Source organism: Bos javanicus, chromosome 1 (genome assembly GCF_032452875.1).
Source record: "Bos javanicus breed banteng chromosome 1, ARS-OSU_banteng_1.0, whole genome shotgun sequence".
Lineage (NCBI taxonomy): Eukaryota > Metazoa > Chordata > Mammalia > Artiodactyla > Bovidae > Bos > Bos javanicus.
Window position 1 is genome coordinate 110,881,483 of NC_083868.1, and position 27,774 is coordinate 110,909,256.

At 39.0% G+C, this 27,774-nt stretch overlaps 1 protein-coding gene across 1 annotated transcript; it reads right to left on the reverse strand.

Annotated features, from left to right (window-relative positions):
* On the reverse strand, positions 1-27,774 carry TIPARP (TCDD inducible poly(ADP-ribose) polymerase). Its single transcript, XM_061417751.1, has 6 exons — positions 27,517-27,774; positions 23,719-24,671; positions 9,281-9,449; positions 7,810-7,970; positions 2,754-3,032; positions 1-2,074 (listed from the first exon to the last, which is right to left on the reverse strand). The coding sequence occupies exons 2-6, from the start codon at positions 24,630-24,632 to the stop codon at positions 1,627-1,629; spliced, it is 1,971 nt and encodes a 656-aa protein (XP_061273735.1). The 5' UTR covers positions 24,633-24,671; positions 27,517-27,774; the 3' UTR covers positions 1-1,626.

The following is a 27,774-nucleotide window of genomic DNA, read 5'->3' on the forward strand; positions in this document are numbered from 1 at the left end:
TTTTTAAAGAATTACCAGAACTTTTATTTTTGCTTTAGTTTTATTAAAAAAATAAATATGTCATAAAGCTTTTTTTTTCCTTTAGGGAGAAAAAAAGGAACAAGTTTCATAAAACCAAATAAGCAACAGTAAGATGTCTTAACTTGAAAAAGATTGGGAATTACTGGTTTACAAGTTACAACTGAATGAAAGGACAACTAACCCAGCCTCAGCTGGCTATTTCATGCCAATGGCAGCAAACAAAAAGATCAACAAGGGCAAAATAAATAACTGTGTGGAAGCCCTGGTAAGTGCTTAAAAAGGCCAAGTCACTGAGACATCAGGATAGATCTTGCTTTGAACAACACAGAAGTTCCTGAAGAGTTGTGTATAAATGAAATAACTGCAAACATACTAGGAGAGCTTGGAATCTGAAAGAGTTCCATAGTGAATTCTTTTGTGAACAACCACTTCCACTTTTGTAAATCCAGGTCTGTTTGCTTTGCTTACGGCAAAGTACACCGAGCAGTTACCTCTCAGCTCAGGCAGAGGCCCGGTCTCCTAACACTGCTCCTGCTGGGCCAGTGGCACAGTTTCCAAGTCTGTGTTTCTGTGAAGTAGTGTAAGATACAGAGTTGACCAGGGAACCCAGCTATACCTGGCAAAGCAGGCAGAGGGGTGGGGGTCCACCTTTAACAATATTGCCATGTCAACAAATACTTTTTTGAGATCTACTTTGTGCAAAGTATACTAATAAACTCTAACCAATTCAGTTACAGATGTATTATTTCTTTCTCTAAAACCTTCAGTCAGGGCCTATGTCTGGAACCCTAAAAGTAATACTTTTAATTCTTAAGACTGGCTTTAACCAAATCAGGTGCCCAACTCCTTCAAACTGGGGTGGACGATAGATAATGAGAGACTGAGTTTTCTAAGGCTGAAGTTTAACAGAAGAACCACATTTTATATAACTAGTTAATGAAAAATTTTGCTGGTGACAAATTTTTCAAATGGTTCTTTTTTTCTCTTACTTTCTCTAAACAGAACTGAGTTCTCAGGCAAACTCTGCAGAACAGTTAAAGTCACTGATTTAACTCTGTGGTAGGGTGACATATTTCAGTCCTACTGATAGAAACAGAAATTTCTTCCCACCCACTAGAATGCCGTAAACTCACCCTGCACCACAGCAGCAGTGCTTTGGACAGAGTAAATATGGTAGTACTAGTTCCAGTCAGTGTCAATCTTTGTAAATAAACTGCATCCTCACATTTGCTCACAGCCTCCATTTGGCCAAACTTCTACCAGGCTTAAGTCACATTTAGTTAGGCTGTTCCGTTTCTTTATTAAAAATGCTTCTAATAACATTGCTGCCTATAATGTACAGGTGTGAATGAAAAGAGTATGCAATCCGTAGTCTTTTCCACACTGAGTACAGTAACAACAATTAGTAAATAATTAAAGAATAAGTGGTCATTTTAAAACTTGTGTTTTTCTTAAAAAAATTTTTTTTTTACTTTCTAGCACTTAAAAAAATGGTCTTAAAACTGCCCTATTTCCAGTGCTGTTCCCTACTCTGCCCACCCATCCAAAACCTGCTACAAATGCTGGATTGAGTTTATACAAATAATTTAGCAGTACCAAGATTTTTCAAATGGAAACAGTGTTACTGACTTCTTCATATTGGATAACAAAATAAGGGTAACTCTGGTCGTCATTAAAAATGACAAAAATCTGAGGCTCAAAGAAATTATCAACACAAGAGTCATACAGGTCACTGGTGACGCTGCCAGGGTTGACGGGAGGGGGCCTTCTCATGCCGTGACTGCCCATTGTGTATCTGCCAGTTAGCACTTTAGCCAGAAACATGAAATGGACTCCTTTGGAGGACTTCTTAGAAAAGTTGTGAGAGTAGCTTGCCTTCTTTGCAAAGTAACTGCCCTGTCCAAACATTGTAGCATGCTTTCCACAGACTCGCGGATCAAAGTTGTGCTTGCAGATCCCATCTACCACATCCTGGGATGTTCCATGAAATAAATGTCTCTCATTTATTATTCTGTCACGGCCAAACATTTTCCGGTTCATATATTCCTTTTTCCTAATGCAAAAAGTGGACAGGAAATTCAGAAGAAGGAAGGTATAATCAGTTTAATAGGCATGATATTCTCTTTATGGTTTCAATGGGGGAGGAAATGTTAAGATAGCCTTCAAGGGCAAAAATATCATCAAAGATCATACTGCAAGTTTAAACCTCTCTTTTGCACAGCAGACAAAAGCACTTTCCCTCTTTGCTCCACCAACCATTTGTTCACTTGCTCTTTCATTTCAAATCTAGCTCTCACAGCTTACCTTCTCAGGGTGACTTCCTTACCTAATTCCACCAACCTGAAAGTCTCTCAATTCTGAGGTTCCTCAAATCTACATGCAAGCTCCCCTCTACCGAATTACATTAATTTGTGGCTGACTTGAAATACAGCACCATAAAATGATCAATAACAAGGCCTCTGGTGCTAGCCTGCCTGGGTTCAAATTCCAGCACCATATCTTATTAGCTGTATGACCTGTGGCAAGTTATCTAACTTTTCTGTGACTCAGTTTTCTTTCTGTAAAATGCAGACTGTAATAATCCTACTTGGAAGGTCTGTTATGAGAATTATGAGTTAATGTAAGAAAAAATATGACATTAAGTTCTATGCAAGACCTTCCTATTATGTTCTGCATTTATCATTAACTACATCAAGAAAACCTCTTTTGAACTTTTCATACTGCTGACTCACCTTTTATATTTCTCCCAAAGAAACTGATTTTGGACTCTCAATATTTGCAAAATTCTATATTTAAACTCAGGCACAGTCTTATGAAAAAGATTATAGATGATTCGGTAACTTTTGTCCTCTGCAGAAACAGGCACTTGGATGAAGTCCTGAGAAGGATGCATATAAACCCAAGTTTCAGGGTAAAAGTTTGCTGAGGTGACCCCATCTGGACAGATGATCTGCGATGAGGAGGTTGCTTCAAGAGGTGGAGGAGCCTGTGTGGGAACACCACCAAGTGTCCTGGAAGGGAGAGGGAGGAAAACCTCAGTGTAAGTCCAACTCACATTACAGTGCTCTAACATTACCATCTGAATAGCTAAAATGCATATTTAAAAAACTGGCTGATACTCCCATATAAAATAGTTTAAAAAATTATAGAAAATGCTATCAATTAAAGGAAAGAAAAAAACCTTAGAGTGAACACTGTACAGATAACCTATTATTAGCTCCCCCCGGCTTCCTTATGGAGAAAACTCTGGAATGTACTCCTGCAAGGCAAGTAAGCAAGTGCCAATTTATAAATATCTTTCCTGAGTCCTGGATTCCTTTTTTGCCTATATAGTTACACTCCATTTCAAGGTAACAACAATTTGTATGTGTTCCTCAAACTTTGTTGTACTAAGCAGAAAACGTATCACTACTAAAGGCTACTTAGTTGGGGAAGCATAGTGAATGGAGACAGTGAGGCAGGTGGGTAAGAGGGAGCTTACAGGGAGACGACAGAAAATATTAAAAAAAAAAAAAAGCTTATACTTTTAGTTTTTGTATAAAAACAAATAGATCATGGAGTAGGCATCAAAAGAAAGCTAACATTTCGCATTTGCTTCAGTTTTAAATATCACATATAACAAAAAAACCATCAATACAATTCAAATGTTATAGCTTTAGATGTGCTTAAGATAGAGCTAATTATCTTAAGCCCTAGACACTAGACTATCCTTGAACCTTAAATTCAGGTCTATTACTCTAAAGGATGAGTTTAGACAAGCACTTACTTATTCCTACCTGATTAAATGATTTAAATCCTATTTCTGGGCCATTTTCAAAATACAGCAAAAGGAAACAAGCAGAGATAAAGGGAATCCTAACCCTGATGGTCAGATTCAGGGCAAAGAAGGCCTGCCAGTTCTCTTCTGGAGCATTTTCACAAAGACCTGACAGATTCCTCCAGAGCCTTTCCTGTCTGGTACATTTTTCTAAAGAGAGGCCCCACTGCTTTAATCAAATTCTGACAGGTACATAACTCTTTAAAAAGCCGTCACTATTCTAGAGGAATGGCAGGAAACACAGACTGTAATCTCCTTATTTTTAGCTGTTCCCTCTATTCCTGCTCTGTGAAGAGTCTAAATCCTAACCCACCAGGTTTCCCAGTATTGTTAGGGGTTGATGTTACCAACAGAGGTTTCTGGGTTGAAGGAGGAAGGTAAGCTTCTCCCAACCACTCTGCCCAAAATAGGTTATAGGCGGTCACAGCTGTACTGAAAACCTGGCACTGACACCAGGAGAGACGGCTCCTCTTTCTTCTGCCATTCCTGCCTGGAAATCAGTTCACCAAACGGAAGCTTCACATTCAGCTCATAGGTATTCCAGTGACACACTGCAAGCTTCCCACATACCTAGCCTTCTCTAGAGAGCCAGAGTCAGTCAAAGGCTATGGAGCATGTACTCAAGGACCTCTGAAGAATTAATTCTCCTAATCTAAGGTCACCGTTTATCACTCTCCTTCCCTCCCCTGGCCATTCTGAATGACATTTCCTAACTTCAGTGATGAAGTAAAAATTAATTTTATCCTTTTGGGGAGTGGTCCCCAACCTCCCGGAGCTAATGCCTGATGATCTGAGGTGGAGCTGCTATAATAATCATAAAAATAAGATGCACAATAAATGTAACATGCTTGAATCACCCAGAAACCTTCCTCTGACCCCTGCTGCTGCTGCTAAGTCACTTCAGTCGTGTCCGACTCTGTGCGACCCCATAGACGGCAGCCCACCAGGCTCCCCGTCCCTGGGATTCTCCAGGCAAGAACACTGGAGTGGGTTGCCATTTCCTTCTCCAGTGCATGAAAGTGAAAAGTGAAAGTGAAGTTGCTCGGTTGTATCCCACTCTTAGTGACCCCATGGACTGCAGCCTACCGGGCTCCTCCGTCCATGGGATTTTCCAGGCAAGAGTACTGGAGTGGGGTGCCATTGCCTTCTCCTCCTCTGACCCCTCTAGTCTGTGGAAAAACTGTCTTCCATGGAACCCGTCGCTGGTGCCAGAAAGGCTGAGGATCACTGCTTTCTGGGTCTCAGGCCTTATTCAAGACCATGAGGTGACTGCACAGGACAGATGTCCTGTCAATTGAAATGGACTTCCAAACTTCGAAAGCTGGTATTTGTGTGTTTAGCTCAAGCATTCTAAGAATATTCAAGAATAAGATTTTTACTCAGTTCAGTCTCTCAGTCATGTCCGACTCTTTGCGACCCCATGAATTGCAGCATGCCAGGCCTCCCTGTCCATCACCAACTCCCGGAGTTCACTCAAACTCATGTCCATGGAGTTGGTGATGCCATCCAACCATCTCATCCTGTCGTCCCCTTCTCCTCCTGCCCCCAATCCCTCCCAGCATCAGGGTCTTTTCCAATGAGTCAACTCTTCACATGAGGTGGCCAAAGTATTGGAGTTTCAGCTTCAGCATTAGTCCTTCCAATGAACACCAAGGACTGATCTCCTTTAGGATGGACTGGTTGGATCTCCTTGCAGTCCAAGGGACTCTCAAGAGTCCTCTCCAACACCACAATTCAAAAGCATCAATTCTTCAGTGCTCAGCTTTCTTCATAGTCCAATTCTCACATCCATACATGACCACTGGAAAAACCATAGCCTTGACTAGACGGACCTTTGTTGGCAAAGTAATATTTCTGTTTTTACTAGCCCTATTAAAAACCAGCAAGCACATGGAAAAAAAATTAACTATGAGAAACACTAGCTAAACTTGATTGTGGTAATAATTCTATAATATATATAAAGTCATTATGCTGTGCACTTTCAACTTATACAGTGTTTTATGTCAATTATGTTAATAAAACTGGACGTGGGGAAAAAGCAGGGAAACCCTTTAAAAAGAGCCAACTTTGCAGGAAACTCATGGGTTAAGCTTGCACCACCACCCCCACCTCCCTACTCTAGCATTCCCAATTCTTAGGTATCTCTGATCCCCTGATAGTTAAAGCCTTTTTGACACCTATGATTTTCTTGGACTCTTTGCACTTACTAAGACTTCAAAACAAAACTTTCTTCCTGACTAAGATCATGGTCTCTCTAGAAATCCATTTCTGAAATCTGTTTTTGGAATTGGTCCTTGTCCTCTTCCTCCCCTCTAGGCCAGCCCTGGACTCTAGGGCAGACAGGAATGCAATGGCTGCATGTACCATCACACCCTGGTGAACTTGCTGCTGCTCTCCTCTTTTTGCACTGAAATGTCTGCATAATCTCTTTGATTTGCTAAGCTCTTACTTTTTACCTGATGATTACTGGTCCAGATAAGAAGACTAAAATAGGAAATTTTGAAAAGGAAAAGAGTGACTTTCTTTGTTCTCTTGTAAGCCATCGTTATAAATAGGAAGGCCATATTTGTGGCATTAACTCTATTACTGCTCATACTATTTTTACAGTTCATACTTCTACAAAACAAGCCTAAGAGTAAAAAAAGGTGAAGGGAAGGGTATTCCGTAATTGCCAGTCTTAGGATCAAAACAAATCAATTTTCACTGTTCCGTAAAACTCTCCCAACAATGCAGCATTGAACGAGCGTTCTTCCTCTCACTCAGAAGCTGCATCATGCCTGATTGGCCCAGCATGCCAAGCTGCGGGTCTCACTGATGAGCTCTACCGTCTCACTAGGAGGACAGCATGTTCCTAGCTACTGGACGCTGACACTGTCTCCAGCTGTGCTAGTGCAATTACAGAACGGCATTTTTATTAGTTTCTAATTAAAAAAAAACACAGGGTAAAATTTTCACACCTAAACTAAGAAGAAAGCACATATTTACCTCAAGTTTAGAAACATATATTTCTAAAATCTGCCTTACTGACAAACTGCTTTTAGGTACTGAGCATAAGGATTTTTGTTTATATTTTGTTTTTAATGTTCCTTTTGCAATCTCAGAATTAGGATCATTAAGACTACCATAATGATATGCGAAAAACACACTTTGGACTTGAAATAAACTACTAATAAGAATATAAGATGCCAACCACTATTACCCTAGATCTCCCCAGTTCATAAAGCCAAGTAAACCAAGTTGTATTTTAAAAATCAAGCTTTAAATATGATCTACCTGACTAGAGTAGATAATGATTTCCCTAGAGACACTACCTTTCAGATGGCCTTGCTAATGGCAATGTGCCCCAGCTTTTGCCAAATATGGAGATGTGCCAGTAGGCTCTCTAAAGAAAAGAAAAATGGCACTGGGGAAACTGGAAGGAGAGCTCACCTTTAATTCAGAAGGATGACTTCAGTCTCAAACCCAGAAGTATGACAGGTACTTTCAGAGTGTTACAGGAAAATGGGCCTTACTGAGCAAATGAGAATGCAAATTGCTTGAAAAGGTGAATTCTCTCCACGGCTCCACGCAAATTCACTGAAGGGAGCCGAATGGAGAACCCTACCTTGAGGGACAATCTCTACTTGCCAAGGCCATTTACCTGGCCTAGAAAACAGTTCCATAACATGGAAGGGTGTCTTAATCTTCCATGAAAGAGGCAAATGCAAACTCTGACTTAATCTAGACAGAACTACTTTTAGTTGTGGAAAAATGTTTGCTTTCTAGTCCAAAAAAATGCAAGAGGATGCTCACTCTTTTAGTGCTGGGTTAATTATAGCTCATCTGAACTCTATTTTTGGAAGAATTAAACCTAAAGAATAACTCAATTTTACATTTTAGAGATAATAAAGTTAGTCTTTTAAAGTCTTTTTGGCATTAAAAGTTGTACATTTACATAAAATGGAGGGTGAGAATTTCTGCTGGACACTTACTGTAAATATGGAAGCAGTATAAAACAGGAACGGAAAAGGGGTCTCCTTTTTATTTCTCTTCTGAAGAATGAGTTGTGGAGAATGTAGTGGTTGTTCCACATCATAAATCGGACTTCTTTCAAACCTCGAGAGTTGGCTTCTTCAATCAATCGAATAACAGACTATGGAGGAGAAAACAGAAGGTAAAGAAAAAACACAGCAAGTTAAGCAATAAACAGTCACTATAAGACAGGAAAAATGTTAATGTAACAAAAGGTAAAAATAGTTAACTTTGCTGTTAACATCAGAAGAGTGCCAAAAAGTACAGTGAATCAAATTACTTCCTGTTATATGCAGGAATTTTATTTTTTTCTAAGATGCAGAACAGAAAGATGCTTTCATGGTTTTCCCACCTTATGAAACATGTGAAGGGTTAAGTCTATCCTAATTAAAGGCCTTACAAATTTCCTGGAGATTTTATTGTTTCTATTCCTTAAGAGGGTTTCAGAAGAAGATTAAAGATAGTAGTATATACTGCTTACATAAATCAATTAAGTTCCAAACCCAAGAAACCTCTCAAGAGTAAAAACACAAAGACACTCCAACTACACTGGACTATCCAAATATACTTTAAACAGCCTCTATTCTCTTCAGAAGATACTAGATACTAGTGACGACTTAAGAAGAAATTTTAACTCAATATTGTGTTTTACACTAATTAACATACTAGGTTGTTTTCTTTTGCTGTTTCCTTAAAAGAAAATCTAAGGTAGGTAAGTCAGTTCTCCCTTTTTGTAATGCTGGAAATGAATTTAACCAATTAAAGAAGTCAGATCTTTGGAATGTGAAATTAATCTTTAAATCCATTTCAGGGCAATTAATTGTGACTCAGAATTCTCATTCAGAGGCAAAGTAAACTACCATCATTTTAAAACCTCACTGTGTAATGGATGGACTATTCTTACCATCTCAAACTAAGGATACGTGTGCACTTGTGACAGAATTTTAAATGACTGATTTGCTTGACCACATGGTTCAATAAACATTTTCAAGTACTTCTTCCAGGGGCTTAAGGGCAATTGATTTCCCCAGTCTTCTAAAATGCTAATAGTGTAACACATGATCCAATCACCAGGAGCCAGATATAGCCAAAAGTTACACTAGTGTTCATCTCATTAAAATTACTCCAAAGTTGGCACTGAGTCTGAGTACTTATCACAGTAAATACTTGGTCCCTATTGTAATAAGATACTGGGAAAAGCATTTTCTCTCTGATAACAATGGTATTCCATTTATGGGCTCCAAGAAATTAACGGGAAAAAAATACATTTCCAGAAAAATCAAGAGAGAAAAGTATTACTCACTGTCAACAAGATTCAATTTTATATCCATAAGCTCTCTGGTTTGTGGTTCTGTCTAGTCATCGTCATAAAGGAACAGTGAAAAACAAAAAAATTTAAATGTACTTTTTGGAAAAAGATTCTGTAAATACCTCAGGATACTCCCTCCATCCAAAGTGGTCCCTACAGAAGAATTTCCAGACTGTGTGGTAAATAGAGTTGACATTGCTAGAGGGTGGTGTGGACAGCCTTCGTAGTTGGTCAAATTCAGCTGTTTCATACACATTCATGGCATTCAAATCTGCCCAAAATTCTTGTCCTCTAAAAAGACCCAAGAAAAAATGAACTGTTAATAGCAGTACATTTGCAAAACAGAAATACCTAAACATCTCATATGACATTACAAATACCTAGTATAGTATATTGTAGAATTTTCAAAGCTTGTTTTGTTTGGAGTAAAAAGATATCATTGTAAGTGGCTTCCCCGTTTCCTTTATGTCTTTTCTTAACAAGACCAAAATGTCCAAGCCATGGAGCAGGGACTGAGTCTATCCTACAGCATCATTGGCCTGAACCAATCAACACAGTCCTGCTCTTCCCACCACAGTAGGATGAGCCAAACCTGGTCTCAACCAATCAGGGAGTCAGCTCTGGATGAAGCTGACATGGAAAGCAGAGAGAGACACAAAAGAAACTTCTCTTGAAGCCTGTCTTTTTTTTCAGAGGCATCAGTTCACCTAAGCCAACATAGGAATACACAATACTGCCTGATGAAAGATAGGAAAAATAAAATGACCTCAGATAAGGCAAGTACTGCTAATCTACCTAACATCATCTTTTATCCTGTGGGTGGGGAAAAAAAAAAGGTTGACAAAATATGATGCGAAAAAATAGTCTGGATTATCATAACGTTCAGCTATGAGAATAGTTTTGTCATTTTGTTATATGGTCCGCTGCTGCTGCATCCATACTTTATTGGGGAGGGGGAGGTCCCACTATATAAATCAGAATCACTTAAATTTGTAAAGCGTGGTACAAAAAATTTTTGTTTCTTTTTTAATGGGACTTCATCTAGTGTTTGACTCATCTGAACCATTAATGGCAAAATGTTCATTTTTCTTGTGTATATTTCAAGAAAACATAACATCACAGCTATAAACAGAGTGACTAAGTTTTTAAATGCATTGTTTCATTCTTTCTACCACAGATTTCTAAATGAATGTCTTTAACACACATCCAGATACTCCAGATCCAGTGGCACTCGAAACTGGCTCATATGAAATCGAGGTGTTTGGACAGATATTCCCAATAACTGACATGTTTTCTTGTCATAAATTAGGATTTTGAAAAGGGTATGAATTTTGACCTATGGGTTTTGTTGGTTACTGTGAAACTCCAGACTCTGCCCTTGGAATACTTGTTCCAAGGACTGTTAAATAGGTACTACCCACAAAAAAAACATTCTGTGGTCAAGTCTGAAAAAGTTGTCTACACAGAGTTAAACAATTTACTTATTGCATCTACTCCTCTGTCCCGTAAATATGTGAAGGTAGATACTGAAGTATCAATACTATGATGAGGGCTAGAAAGTACTCTTCCAAACCTATGACAATACTCTCCCTTTTACTATGAATACCTATTAACATCTCTCACTAAACACTCCTGGCAAATGTGAGGGAAAGAAAATATTTCCTACCCTCCACCCCAATGTTCATAATTTGTGAATTAGCTTCTCTTTGGGAAAAAAACAAAAACCAAAAAACTAAAAGTCATATACGAACTGATGCGGCCATGGAGCACATAACTTGTAAAAAGCAGTTATGTTCCTTTAAAAAGTCCTAAAGAACTTCCCCAAACCCTAATTTCTTACTTAATTCCAAGTGAGGATTAGAATGCCTAATTTCATCCTAACTAGCAGGATGTAGTCTTAAAAAGAACATATAATTTAAAGTGTGAAATAGGAAGACAATAAAATGCAGTTTATATCACATTTGAACACTACTTTGTTTAAAATTATTTATGGTAAATAGGAATATATAATCCAGAATTAAAAAAAAAACGTTTCTGGGAAATTCTACAAAAAAGAAAAATATTGAAACCTGGAACTCCTATACTGAAACTTCACATCAAGTTGCTTTCAACAATTTTCCCTTAATTTTAGGAGAATCTGATGTTATCGAGTGGAGAGATATTAACCTCTTTCTTCATCTTAAGTTCACTTCCAGTTTCTAAACAGATTTTCCTGCTTTAAGTTTACTTCCCAGTAAATGTTCCCAATTATGAGTCAACAAATCCTCAGTATTTTCTTTATGGAGTTCTTAGTAGTGCAGTTAATACGTTAACATACATTGTACTATAAACAGCCAATGCTTTTTGCTGTTAAAGTATCAGATTTTATTCTAGACATCTCTCTAGCAATTTCTGTTTACGCCTATGTTATTAAGACTTCATAGATAATGATTTGCATGAGAAAGGCATCTAAAACTGCAGCCTTTGCTACATTCTCTGAGCACTTCAGTCTTTTGGGCATTATGAAATTTCTATGACAAATCCTAATTTACTACAATCAACTGTTCTGTGGATTAATGTATCAAAGTACTGTTTTAGCTCTATTTGATTTTCAGTATGATTTTCTAGACTTGACAGAGACAAAATAACAAATTTGAAAAACATTAAATTATCTTTTTATAAGATTAATTTTACCACCTGCTCTCCCTTAAACAGAGAATGCTTAAAAAATCCAAAGCCAAGAGTTTTTATTCTCTTCAATCTGCATCAGTATAAAATTCATCCAACATGAAAGCCAAATGTTCAACATTCACCACTCTTATCAAACCATTGTTTTGTATTATCAGAAACCAGTTATGAGTCGTGTGTATGGAAATGGCGAGGGTGGGCTGTTTTAGGCAATACACAAAGAATCAAACAGATGTAGTCCCTGGCTTCAAGAGAGAAAAAACTAACAAAATCTAAAACCAAAGAAGCAGTACATCTGCCTATCTAACACAAGTACATTCTGGGAATGAGAGGACAAAGAAAATGCGTGCAGCATTATGGGAGCGGAGGTGGCTACTGCTCCAGGAATACATAAAGGTAATCAATCCAAGATAGCTTTCTGTAAGAGAAAGCTAAATTTCTGTAAGGGAAAGAATTTTAGGAACAGTTTAATAGGAAATAGGGATTTCTCGGTAGTTCAGACAGTAAAGAATCTGCCTACAATGCAGGAAACCTGGGTTCGATTCCTGAGTTGGGAAGATCCCCTGGAGACAGGAATGGCAATCCACTCCAGTATTCTTGCCTGAAGAATCCCAAGGACAGAGGAGCCCGGTGGGCTACAGTCCACAGGATCACAGTCAGACATGACTAAGTAACCTAACACTTCACTTCAACAGGATGGAGGTAAAAGGTCAAAGTGGTCAATACAGGATGTGTATTAACTGAGCAGCAGAGACAGTGCCAGAGATGGGGTTGGAGAGAGGAGACAGGGCTTCCTAAAAGCAGGGTGCAGTCATCCTGGCAGATGGGAACCCTGTCTGACTTACAGACAGCCTGACTGAGGGATGGCCAGAGAAGAGCAAGAATGGGAGACAGCCACTGCGCAGTATGCTTTAGATTTAGTTAAATATATTATGTGGCTGAATCAATCCATCTGGACTCACTCAAAATAAAACTTTATCACAATAAATTAGAAAAAAGAATTGTGAACCAATGGGTGATTTTCGCTTTAATGGGAAGGAGACTGGACTGCAGAAATATTAACAATTCTGTGTCAACATGCTTCACCAAACACACCAGCACACATACCAATGTAAGAATTAATTTTGCAAAATTAATTAAAAATTCTGAAGAGAACACCCATTCTCATAATTTAGATGCTTACTAACAATGACTCTCTTCCCACTCAACAAATATCTTGACATACCAACATTTCCAACATATAGTATCAACGCACAGTGTACCAACACCTACACCATCATATGTTCTCGAATGTGTATGTCAGATCCTAAAAAGTAAAAAGGGCCTGCCATATAAATGACAGAATGGAATGGAATGGAAACCAAAACTATTAAAGAAATAGTTACTGAATAAACCAGAAATTAGGACAGAATCCCTTCGCTGGATAAATAGTTCTTGGGATTATGTGTTTGGGAGCTCAGGAGAATGTAACCATTTTAGACAAGTTCTCTATTTACAAATTGTTCAAAACCAAGAAAGAAATGTGACAACAAACAAAAGTAATCATAAGTAGACACAATGATTAAGTGCTGGGCTATGGCCAGGATAAGATGAAAAAGGTAAAATGCCCAAAAGTCAGTGGGGAAAAAGACAAGCAAACTCTGTGGCACAGTGTAAAGTGTGGCACAAAGGTGGTCTGGGAACAATCCGGAGGCAGAAGGCCTAACTGCTGGGAACAGGGTCACGGAAGGTGGTCAAGGGAGGTGTCCCAGAGTAGGTGAAATGAGAGCCAGGTCTGGCCAGCCGCGAGGCAGACCCTGAGAGGCAGGACACCACATGCAGAGTGACTGACATGTGCAGAAGCCAACCAAGCGCGGCTCAAGCAATCCAGAGCAAGCAGCACATGCAGTTCATGTGGGAGGTCAGGGTGTCTGTGTGTGTGAGCGGGATGATAACAGATAAGCCTGAACTGAACAGGTTGGCTGGGGCCAGATAATGAAGAGCTTTGTGTGCTGGGTTAAGAGGTTAGGACTTGATTCTGTGGGCTACAGGAATCACCGGTGGATTTCAACAAGGGTCAGATTTGCCTTTTATAAAGGTCACTCCAACAGCAGTGGTAGGGAGGGCTGATTTACTTATTTTGGTAGAGGGAGGTGGGGGAAGGGTGGAGATAGGCACTTATTTGCTAAATATTTATTAGCATGTTTATTATAAATATTTATCATTCTATGCTTAGCCATCTATAGCTACTAAAACTGCAAATGAGACAAATTATGGCAAAGAACTGAAGAGGCAACAATGGGGATGATGTGAGAGATTTTAAGAGTTAGACTAACTGCATGGAGGGGCTGAATGGAGCGGAAGGAGTCCAGGATGTGTCCCACGTTTATATTCTGGTGACTGGATTAATGGTGCCATTACATGAGACTAGAATCACAGAAGATGGAACACATTTAAGTGGGAAGATGATGCAAATAAGATACAGAACTCAGACTTTAGCAAACGTCAGTTAAGTTGAGTTTTCTGGACCTTACTCTGTACAGTTTTAACTAGATGAGTTAGACTTCGGAACCCTGGCTTCCTGCCTATAAAAGTTAACTGGTTTCTGTAAGGATAAACCTGTGACCTCAAACTAATCAACACCCACCCTAATCAGCTGGATTAATCAGACACAATTATTTATTACTATGATATAAAGGGAAAATGTCACCCCTAGCTGAAGGTCACGATGAGAGAAGGATAAAGATCAAATGCAGTATCGAGAGTTATTTAGGCTCTTCTGCTACAGACTTGAGACAGGCATGACAGATGGGGTATGTTTGCTGCTGCTAAAGAAATTCCACAGGCGCACGAAATATAGCTGGCTTTTGATACCTAGCTTTGATGTTTCCAGGAACTCATTTAGCAGTGCTGGAATATCTGGCAGCTTATAGATTCCTTCAAATATGTTACAAGGTGATGAGAATCAAAGCCATGGCATATATAATACCAAAATACACTGTGAAAGCAGTGTAGTTATTAAACTTCAGAGGACTATGTACTCTTTCTGCTTTAGAAGCATAATAACTGTCATTTATTCTGTCACTAATTAAGATTTTTGCTAACACTGACTTGAATACATAGCAGGAAGTTATTTGGGGAGGCAATAAAAATTATCTATCTTTGTATGTTGCCTACATACAAAGCAACACCTTTCACTGTTTTCCAGAGGTTAAATTTCTCTACTTAACTTCTACAGTATGACTTTGGGTCCTGGTAACAACTGGGTTTTCCCACTTGGTATCCAGAAGTAGTTGTAAATACAGACATACCTACAAATCAGAACTCAAGAGTTTTGTTTTGTTTTTATTTTAACGTTACTTTGCGTATGACCCTCAGTAGTTATAAGCAAGCTAAGAGTCAAATGTTGACTCGCAATTAAATCTGCCCACCTCTAAGGAGACCCTGACTTATTCAAAGCAGGATTGCTTAGACTTAGAGCACTGTGTAAAACAATTAACATTAAACCTGGATGATATATTTACCGCAAAAGATTTGGGGGGTAGGTAAAAATATTTCCCACTTTAAGATTCAATGGGGCTTCAAGTGTCCGGGGATCAGCTGTCTTAGAGCAAACTTCTAGCTGCGTGTGCTGCTCTCTTGGTCCCTCCTAGGACATCTTGGAAACAGGCGAATGAGAAGGCAGTAAGTTAATGAGTGGATTTATCCACACAGTGCATAATCTGTGTGCTAAACCGCATGCTTGATTTACAAACTGTCAGACATCTAATCTGTGGTGTTAAAGTGATTCTAGAAGTGAACACAGTGAAATAAAAATGAGAGGATAAGAAATAGGAGAAAAAAGGCAGGCAGGTAGGCTGTCTATATGAAAGGATACCTTGTTTTTTTAAGTCTTTATAATTCTATATTATCCAAAAGCATGTGGGGAACTAGACAGACACGTAACAGTTTATTCTCAAAGAACTCTGTACTAGGACATGGCCCAGATCTGAGTACACCTAAGTGTTTCCTAAACCCCTAACAAATCATAAGCCCTCTCTACCTCAGGCAACCCCTGAAAGCAAATTACAATAGCTACCTGAGGAAGAGAACCTACTAAAACACTGTTATATTGGGCTTTTCCTTAAATTACAAAACTATCAGTTCAAAGCAAATAATGCAAGAGAACTTTTTAATAATATGTGGATAAGCCTAAAATCTTTCATAAATAAAAATTATATTCTGAGATCAGAAGATCTCGCAGCTATCTATTTATGGAGGCAGGGGCCTAAATTTCACACCCTGAAGACATCAAAAATGTCATATAGCCTTAACTTTTATCCCTGTTCAGTCACATGTCCTGAGACTCTCAGAAGGCAACTTAAGTGAGACATCTCAATCATGGCCTGAAGAGGAAGTGAAACAATTTCTATAAGAACAGCTGGGATAAGAAACATATAGCAGATTAAAAAGAAATGTATCATGTCTTATACTACCTTAAATTAGTAGTTATCACTTTTTATGAAGATTAATAAATATCCCCTTGTCAAGTGAAGTATTTTTAAAACGAGAGGTTTCTAATCTCAAAGTAGAAAATAAAAAATGTCTGCCATGTACTCAACTGATTAAGTTCTGTGGATATGAAATCTGACAATACTTAAAGTAGGCTGAATTTTATTTACTTATAAAACTTTTCTACATAATTATAAAATCAACTATGCAAACTGCTTAAAAATAATTTTCAAATAATATCAATTTAGAATTTGTTTACTCATAAATGAAATACTAATTATAAATAATTACAAAATTTATCTCCTAGTAGCCCCTAGACTAGGTACAATCTGTTAATTTCTGAATTGACTTTTATAAATAACTCCTTTAAAGAAAGGTTATTTAAAATTTTGCATGTAGCTGATACACTTTGTTGTGTAGCAGAAATTAACACAATACTGTAAAACATTTAAACTCCAATAAAAAAAAATAAAATTTTGCCTTTTTCCTCAGTACAGACAAACTAACTGATAAATGACCAAATTAAAAATTATTTTTTAGTAACAAATTAATTGTGGAACACTTTACATAAGTGGCATTAATTACTGATGAGTGGCAGCATTTGGACGATCCTAACATCAGAAAGCAAAGTTCCTTCTGTTTTACATTCTCTGCCCTCCATTCAAAGATGTCTTTCTTATATTACCTTGGAAGGCAAACCTAGTATTTCTCCTGTGCTTATTTTTATTCTTGCAATGCCTGGAAATGAAAGAGCAAAGCCAGGTGACAGTCAGAAACCAAAGACCAACCGCAGCAGGAAATTATTTAGAGTAGTTTGTGCCATTTGCCCTCCCTAGGCCCAGATCAGCTGCAGAACTGTGAAGATCACAGGGTGCAGGCAAGATTCTGAAAGTTCACTGCAAGCAAAGTTCACTCTTGGACCTACCCCTGCCATTCTTCACTGACTATTCAGTGCTGGTAAAAACTTAGAGCAAAGAAAATCACACAAACTTTATGGCTATACGTGAAATGAGAAGGTAACAGTTTAAAAGCTCTTAATCCAAAAAGAGGAAAAAATTAATGAAGAGAAATTCCTGTAAATGTGGCCTAAACTATTTTCCAATCATTATGAGAAGTGCTAGGTTTCAACATAAGACTATTGACAAATCCTTCCTTATGCTCAGAGGCAACAGCACCAAAACAAATGATATCTATTTGCATACAGAATACAAATTTCCCAAACTCTTTCTCAGACAACTTAGTCATGAGGGATTTTAATGCACTCCTTACACATTTTGTGGTACACACATTCACAAATCACTGGTTTCTGTAGAACATGAAACAGAACAGTTGCTCTAGCATTCTCACTCTCATAACATGCTTATCCTTTCATTGTGATGACCATGTAAAGGTTCTTTACTGGTCAAGTGGGTGTTACCAGTAAGTAAACAGCACCAAGCAGAGAAAGATAGAGGAGACAGACATATTTTCTTGTGTGGTCACAGCAAACAGAAGTGCTTAGTTAACTCCCTTCTATGCTTGTCTTAGCAACAGCAATAGGCTAGGTCAGCAAGGAAACCTGGAATTTTCATAATCAGAAGTTTATTAATATAATCAACTTTCTAAAATGAGCTCCTCACAGAATTACTCATATTTATTTAGCACAACACTACTACAATACTATTTTTTGCACAAATCAAATATAAATCAAAATACCAAGCTCAGTAAGTGGAATTTATTTTTATATAAAATCCTTCATTTTTGAAGATCTCAAAATGTATCTCAGAAACTATCCCTTATAATTTCAAATCCTCCTATTAACTAGGAATTAATCTACATTAGAAATTTGAGGCTTTCAGCTAATGTGTTGGGGATTGGACTGGATTATGTTTAACACTTACAGGGATTTTAAAGAGAGGCGAGTCTGTGCAGTATGATCCCTGGTCCCTAGAAAGCACTGCCATAAATAATCTATAAATATAAAAATAACATTTTGTTTTGCTACGGGAGTCCCTTCATATCTAAAAACATAACTTGTTTGCTCCTAGAAATGGTGAACTTTAATTATAAATATTTTATTCTTCTGTACAGTTTCTGCTGATGGTGTTGCAAAGTGCAGTTCACCTCAAGATCTTAAGCTGTTACCTACAGATTTCAAGCCCAGAGTGAAACACAAAATGTCTCAACCCTCAGCACTCTGCTATCTTCCAAAGGTACAAACATCATTCATATTCACTTCCTTTTAGCTTAATATTCTCAGATTTATTTAAAAGAGAAACTCTACTGCTTTTACAAAGAGAGTTTCTTGTAAAACTTACCATGTCCGATCTGAACCAGCCTTACAAAAAATTTTTTTAGAATAACCAAGAATCATCTTGTAACTCAAAAATAAGCTTTCCTTTCACAAGAAGCCAACTGCAACTAACAGGATACTGGTAAGTATCAAAGGGTACTGACCTAGGTTAAGAGGATCTCAGGTCCTAATTTTAAATGTGAAAAAAATTATTTTTTGACAAAGGATGCAGAATCTGGTGGGCTCATATCAGGGGATAAGATACAAGAGGCCACAGGCAGTCACAGTCTTAAATGGCTGCATTTTATTCAAATTCCCTAAGTAGGCAAGGTTTGTAAGGGTTACCTACTGCTTCACACCCTTTAGAAATAGTCCCCAAACCCAATATGAAACTAAGAATCACTAAGATCAAAGATGCACCCAGAAGAAATTTATGAATTTACCTTTGCTTTATGGTAGAATGCAAAGTTATAATCTAGAAATTCTAGTCTAACACTAGGGAGTAGTTTTACAGGAACAGAGTAATCACTCAAAAGTTGCATTTTCTGCACGTTCATATATGCAGAATGAAGTTTTAAATGTTGAATTATTATTTTTTCTATTTATAATAAAAAGTAAAAGCTTTAGAGTCAACTCAACAAGAAAATGTATAATGTATCATGCAATTATTTTTAGGAACTATCAGATAACCTTGTAAGTTATTTCCTCCAACTGTCTGATTTAAAAGTTATACATCTTTGCTCTCTACAAGATTCATTTTCATGACCATGAATATATCAGGAACAGACTGACCCCAACCTGAAGCCAGGTGACAGCTGCTTCAAAAAGTCTAATCTGCTTACTGACAAAACCAGAAAGGGAATAAATGAATGATTGCTATTGATTCCCATGAAGGCGCTACACAGACCCAGTAACTTCCCTGGATTAGTATAGACAGAAGCCAATTAGCTTTATTTCATATGTAAATAGCATCATAAAGAGGTAGAGAAAATAATTCACTGGATTGCTTTCTCCTGAAGCACAAGGCACACATTTTGAAAGTCACTTCAAACACAGTTCTTGCTTATGGAGCTCTCTTTCTCTTCGGCAGGAATTTTTTAAATAAATTCAAACTCATCCAGCTGTGTATATTCAAGAAATACCAAAAAGTCACAAGGCATAGTAAGTTTCAGCTGTTCTCCTCTCTCTGTGTTATCAATAACACATAATGAGTTAGTTCATACATCATCACAGCTGTGCAGGCCAGCGCTAACTTGGCTAATTTAACTATTCCAGCAGAGTTCAGTCAGGAGCTTGGTCTACTTTAGATAATCCACTCTGCAAGTCATATAGAAAAGAACAGCAAGTGCTCTTCATTATCACTAATAAGCAATTCTTCTTTCACACAGTTCCTGTGAAGTCTTCTAATGGTACTGTCCCTTGGACAGTTTTTTAAAAAACAGAAACAAACTTCTAAGAGCAATGAGCAATCAAAATCACTCAAAACTAATGAACTACAGCTATGACAACATTCTAGGCTTAAGCCCCAAACTTCTTTTATCAATGTTTTAATTCTAAAGAGGAGAAAACACTATCTTCTGAAAAAATTAACCATGGACTCAGTGTTTGCAACTTTCTTCTTCATCCTTCCCTTTTCCAGGAAATTCAGAATTAGAAATAATCACTGGTCATATTTTTCAACTATAGGTTACCTCCAAAATAAGGTCAGCACAGTGCCTCTTCCTTATGGGTGATAATAACTAGGAGACTATTCTGGCACACTTTAAAATGAATGTAATGTGAAAACTAATGGCGATCTCAGTTGCTAAAGGGAGATTTGCACATCCTCCACAACAGTATTCTGCACAGTGAGACCCTTTTAAAACCGCTTAGTCCTGCCATTTAGTTACCATTTTCTACTAAGGATGAGTGCCTAAACTGTCAGAGACTATGTTTTCTTAATGGAAAACACAACATTCAATGTTGTTTTCTTAACTGTGTATTTGGATTTGGAAATTCTCCAAAGCTCATCCTGTGTGCAAAAGAAGCCTCAGCAACTAAATATGGGGAGTTCATACATACAACTAGTTTTCAGTTGATGTTACAAAAGCAGTACGAAAGCAAAGTGGAATAATACAATTTGGAGTGAAGGCAAAATTGGAAAAGAATAGTTAAAATAATTTCATTATAATGAACCATATAAACACTTTTATTATTGAAATCCCGTTTTCGTAAGTGTTTTTAGTAGCTAAGCATCCTGACTAATAGTTGGAAGGTACCTGTGAACTTACCTAGCTCAACTTTCCTTCCATTCACTCTTAAGAATAAAATGAACACTGCACATCTCATTTGAGTTAAATCAGATGTTAAATCCATTTGCAAAAACCAAAGAATTTCATCTACACAGTTTGAAACTATGAACTCTTATCTTTGCTAGAGACGCAGAACTGTGAACTTTCCCCAAGTTCCACACAATGAACTACTATGGGTATAGTATATAATAATGATTTACCAAGTCATATAAACTGCTGAAAACAACCGGGATAAACAACTGCCATTCATTATTCCTGAATCCAGAGACTGCCAGGTTCGACCTGGGCATATACACAGCTGAACACACACTTCCTGGTTATGTGCAATCTGCACAGATAGACCAGCTTTACAGGCCTGACCACAGAGATTAATAGCTTTAGCCAAATAATGTGGTAACCATGTGAACCTGGGCTGCTCCAGCTTGTTTGTGAATCTCTCAGCAAGGCTCAACATGCCGTTATCTGCATCTTGTTGCCAGGAAACACAACATCGCTTTGGAATACAAGGAAAACCAGGTTGCAGTGACCACAGGTCAACTTCCCAAAAACCCATTTTTGACACTTAGCTATCTACAATCTTACAACATTTCTTACTGTAGTCCACGGAGAACTTCACTTTACTAGTAATTAACAATACTTTTGGCTATTTTTATCAGGGCAGGACCACTTACCACCAGTAACAATACAGTGCCAGCAATAGTAACTATAATGACAATTCTCTCAAACTTTTCCTCTGAAGTGTCAAATAAATATTTACTTCCTTTAAACTGGGTTGGAAATCAAGCACTCACTGTAATCACTTTATAACTGATCCAACAATGAATGCATATGGGCTTTCCTCTACGTCTATTTTTCAGTAAAGAAAGTTTACCAAAGGATAAAATACTCAATACGCTGCTGTCCTAAGAGTTCCTGGATTTTCTGGGATCAAAATACCTGTCTTGTCTTGCTCATGGTAAGATAACATAATGTGTTGGACAATAATTCTGCTAGTTTCTTCCCAACCAATTCAAACAGACAAACTTAATGTACCAAGATGCTCAAGTACTCAGCAGACTGGAAATCTGCTTCATAAGAGTGAAGTGGGAGGCCACTGTTATGCACAGTTTTGCAATCTGCAGATGGAAGGATTAGAGTGGCTTTGAGAGTATATAAAATTAATTACCCTTGACATACCAATTAGAATTGCTAGCTCATAGGCAACAGAGATTTTGGACAATACATTAAAAATATTTTTAAGACAAAATGGAAAACATTTTTCTGTCTGTCAATGCTGGCTTAAAAAAATAAGTCAAAAGTAGTTAGCTTTATTACAGGATCTAAGAATTCTGCTACCCAAGCAGGACGGGATCTTGAGTGCATTATATTATCAAGAGAATACATTTATGATCAGGAAAACTGTATTCTGGACATAAACTTTACTTTTATCCCAAGGTCTTCTACATAATAATGCCTCTAAACTTGGGCTTTATATTGCTTCACATCTTGCTCCACAGGTAGCTTTTGAAACACAAGATGCAAAATTCCAGTCTGATGATAATTAAATTGCTAAAAAGACAGATGGGTCTGTGTACTGAAATATTCAAAGAAAACCACTTACCTAAGACTAAATGGGAGCAAGAGAAGTTAAACAAAGGCCAGGTTACTGTGATGCCAACAATGCTCTGGCACTGTTAGAACACGGAAGGTTAACATCAAAACTGAATAGCACTGGACAACATGGAAATGGTTCACTACCACCATTTGCCTTCAGACTCTCCAGACACTTGGGTCGTATAACTTATCAGTGAACAAAACTGACTCTCCACAAAGTTCTTCTGAACTTTTGAGTTAGGCTAGTCCGCCTGTTGTAAGTCCCTTTATACTACAGGAGAAACAAAAGATCAGTGCTTATTATACAACCATTTTTGCACTAGCAACATTATATGTAGCAACTATTATTTCTCTATTTCCAAGTTCATTAAAGAACGCAGATGTGGAAATTTCAGTTCCCCTATCAGTGAATAATGCTTGGATATCCGTACTAAAAGAACCAATGTATTTATTGAGTTGGCCAGAAAGGTCATTTGGGTTTTTCTATACAATCTTTTTTCCAAATGAACTTCCTGGTCAACCCAATATAGGTCTTGCCTACAAAAACATGAGGATAACTGCTTTTATGTAAATGACAAATAAATATGTCCATTAGCATAGATTTTCCCTTCACTCACTGTTAAAAGACTCTTTCAGGTTTAAAAAAATACTGGGTTGTGGAACAATTTATCTGTGAGATAAATAGAATAATAAAATTAATGATAAAAAGCTTGAAGGAAACTAAAAAAGAAACTTAACATGTTTGGGCATAATTCAGAAGTTTGGGAAGGTCTCAGAGTCATGCACAGAAAAATTTTCTGAACTATTCAAAATGAAAAGAGGGTCATGAAAATCTCCAACTACCACTACGTTCTTTTAAAAATATAGCAACTTCTCAGTATGCAAAACTTTAAAATTAGATAAATTAAGCATTCATAATTTATAAGATTCACCATAGATTTTCTTTCAAAAGCAAGCTCTCCTCTGTGATTAAAACAGTATTTGATTCACAATATTCAATGTATATGCAACTTCTCAGTCACACACATATTGCGCAGAGTGACATCTGAATTGTTCAAATCATAAAACCTTCATTGTCTGGTTAGATAAATAGCCTGCATTCAACTGCCATGAAAAATCAGGATAGCACACAGCCAAAAGAACAAAAGTAGAAAGAGGATAAAACCTGTTAGGTTACTACTGAAAGAAACCACCCTACTAAGCCTTTAGCCTTTTTACCTTCTCTCTAGGATTTAACAATAGCTTTAGAGTAGTTATGAATACATACCCATACTTCATTCTCATTCTATCATTTTCTGGGTTACAGTAAAATCTTTCCAAGTGCTCCTGGGAGTCATTGGATACACTCTGCCACTTTTGCGTAGTTGTCCTCTTGATCTGCCAGTGATATGGCAAGATCGTGTGGTGCTTCAAACAATCCCTGCCATAAATACAAGTGCCTTGCAAAAAGTCCATGCAAATTTCAATTCCGTTCTCTTGGTGAGTGTGGTATTGTAGCTGGTTCACTAGCTCAAACACAAGGTCAAGGGAGGCCTCCTCACTTTTATCCTGAAAGAGCTCGGTACTCAACTTGTCACTGGTGTCCAAAATGTACTGGATTGTAAAACTGTTATCTTGGAAAACCCCTGGAACATAATCCATGACTTTGTCTATGCAGTCAGGACTAGCAGGAACATCACTTGAAACTGGGTGCAAAAGGTCAGTCTGGAAGTGCCCTGCTGTAGAATCTGCCACTGTCCCACTGATGGTTTCTGGTGGAAAGCTATGATCCTGGATTGGAACCACCTGCTCCGGAGCATCAGTGGGAGGATGGGCTTCTGGCATCTGGGCCCCAACATTTGTCCCACTGGGAATCAGGACAGGCATACTGTTTTCAGTAGGTGGACACGATGTATTGATTTCCAAGGGTTTCTTCACCATAGGTTCATGTAAGCTGCTCTCTTCTGCACTCTGGTTTCTAGATCTAAAAACCCCATCAAGTGAGCCAGATTCTAACAAAGTGTTTAATATTGGCCTCAAAGACCTCAAGGTTCCGGTTCCCAACCTCTTCTGATCTTTTTTCTTAAAACAAGTCTTCAATGGAGTGATCTTCTCAGAGAGTCTCACTGGGCATGAAAATTCATCAGGAGAAGGAGGCTGCACTACACAGTCTGGCTCAGGTTCGGTGGTTTCCACTTCCATGATGTAGATTAGCTCCAATTGCTCCTCAGTCTAAAAATCCTACCAGGAAAGGAAAGAAGATCAATTACCAGCTGACAACAACAGAATCCTTTTCATTCATCAATACATTTTGTTTTATTCTCTAAGTTCCTGAAATGCTTCCTCCTATACTATATTTCATCTTTACAGGTCACTTTTTAATTTTGTTGAGAATCAAGGCTCCAAAGGAGCCAAGGTTATTCAAAAGTCCACAGACAGGTAAAGATGAAAGAGAGAGAGCATCTTCTACGAGGCTCCTGACATTTATTTGTGGACTTAATATATAATGATTTGTAATTCTGCTGGGATATGAATTTTTACAGTTTAAGTCTAGGATGGAGTGGAGAGAGGGGTAGAAATATGTGCATCTATGACAGTGAGGAAACCACATCTCTATTGCTTTGTGGTTCTCTTCACAGCTGTTTATGTATCTCCTGTTTCATGAGGTGACAAAAACTGTAAAAAAAAAAAAAAAAAATTTTGTCAAATGCAGGAAAAACTGCAAATTAACTGTGAGTGAATTTGCAGTATGAGGCTATATGCAGGAAGCAGGCTCTCAACCGAAATATTATATGGGAGAAAACCAGGAACCTGTTGAAGCACGTCTAGATGCAGAAAGTTCCAATACATTCCCCAAGGATGTTAAGGGTTTACTTTTGCAATCCCCAAAACATTACCACTACTAGCGGAAGAATACCAGGGTTGATTTAGCAACAGAAGCTATATCAGCAACAACCACTGCACACTTTTAGAAACCAAAAACAACTTCCTAATACAGAAAGGGGCCTCCCTGTCTTTGGAAAAGCTACATATGTGAATTAAAAAAAAAGAAGGCACAGAAAAATAACACAAGAAAACAAAACACACCAAATTTCAGATTCCGAATGAACTACTCAGGGACTTAAATAGTGCTTTCTTTGAAGAATCAGACCCATTGAAAAAAACTAGAACTTAAAAAGCAAAGAAAACTTTGTAAAATGATGAATGGTGTCTCCTCCACAATCTAGCATTCATTAACTAATTCTGAAAATATTTACTGAGCATTATGCCAGGTGGAAAAGGGGTGGTGATGAGCAATTAATCCTCTTCTCCCTTATCCAATAGACTGAAAGAAATCTTTGATGCAAGGGCTCATGACTTCACCAAGTATGCATCCAGGGTACAGTGCCTAGCACATGCACACAGTGGGTGCTCCATAATATTTTCTAGCTGAATTATTGAAGAAAAAGCACCAATTAAATGGCAAGTTCCGTGAGCCTTTATGAGTCAAGAAAAGCAACAAAATGAAAAAAATTGAGTCCCCAGAAAAAAGAATAAAAGATCTAATTGGAGGGATTTATAAGTCTACATGTGTAAAAAGTGCATAATAAATCAAACTCAGAAAAATTAAAAACAGTATATAACAAGGCGTTAATGTACAGGGCAAGTACAAAAGAAAAGGTAGAAAAAGGAGAGTTCAGTGTGAGCTGGCATTGTTAGGGAAAGCTTCACGAAGAAGGAGGGACTTGACATAAGACATAAATCAACTGGAAAGCAGCCAAGCCAGGCGTTATTATTCATCATTTGGTGCTCTTGCCTTAAGGCACAATTGGCACAGATTGTGGTATTCCCTCTCCACACCAAACTGGCCTGTGCCTTCCCCCCACGCACGCACACACACACACACACACACACACACACACACACAAATAACCACTCCTATCACACCCAGTCAAGGCAAAACAGACACGAAACCCAGTTTATTTATACGAGGGCACACACACGCCACAACTTTTCCTATTTTTGCCCTCTGTCAAACTCAGAAATAAAACCGAGAAAGAGGCAGAGAACTGGAGGAGTGGCTGGAGTGAGGAAGTCACTAGAACCTAGTTCCTCAATTAGTTTGCATAACAGAAAAAAAAAAAAAAGATTGGAAGGACACTTCCTCCAGTCCCTCTGCCAGCGACCTACAGCTTCACCATTCACCTCACGATACCCCCGGGTGATGGCCCAGTTCTCAGGCACTCTGCACCCCACCACCGTCGGGGAAACCGCCCCGCTCCCGACTCATGACTCCGTCTGGGCTCCGATCTCGGCCGGGGGTCCGAGGGACGCCTCCTGCCGGCCGCGGCGGTTTGCGCAGCTCGGCGCCCGGGACCGCACGAACTGTGCCCGGCGACGCCGATTCGCGGCCAGATCTCTGGTGTTCCCGAGGATCCCACCCCCTCCTGCTCCTATACCCCCGGGCCAGCCTCCTCCCACCCCCCAGCGACCCCCCGCCCCGGCTGCCCTCCCCTTTCCAGAAGCCACTCGCGGCGCCTCAATTTCTTTCTTTCCTTGACCGACCTTCCCGAGAAGATTGTCCTGCGAGGCTCGGAGGACCGACCTGAGCAGAGCGGAGGAAACGCAAAGGGCGTTTCTCGGGCTGGCGGGGAGCAAAGCGAGGACTTTAAAGTTAATCTGAAAACAGCTTGCAAACTTCTGGGCTGCAGCCGTAACGCGGGTCTGCCGGAAGGCTCCCCTCAGCAGCCGTGCTCTCCCCCGCGATGTGCGCCTCAGAACGCCAGGGGTCTGCCCGGCAGGAACGACCGCATAGACGCGCCCCCGAGCCTCCCTTACACAGTGGGAAATGGGGAGCCGCCGGCGCCCTCGACTAAACCCAGTGTCTTACTCCAATTTATACACCTGCTAGAGACCCGAAGTGACTAAAAGTGTAAATCAATGCCATCCTGATATTGACTGGATCCAAGTGAATTCGGTACAAAAAGGTAGTCTAAACACCAATCACCCCAGATGTGTGAAAGCAGGCAGCAAGGCCGGCACCCCCTTCCGTGACCACCATCCCAGCGAGGGTCCCTCATCGGCCCCTCAGAACCGAGTCCTTTACCTGAAACGGGTTGTCTGAGAGAACTGACCACAGGAGCTGAGCCGGGCGACGCCGGTTCGCAGGCAGGGTCCGCGCCAGGGGGTGGGCGCGGAGGGTGGGCTCCGGCGTCTAGGGGTCATAGGCTGGAGAAGCGGCGAGCGGCACTCGGGCCATTCTGCCGCGGGGAGCGCAGAAAGCCGCGACTGCACTCCCGAAGCAGCTCGCTCGCCTGTCACCTCGAGCTCTGCTTTAAAGTGGCTTCCGGTCGCCTCCTCTCAG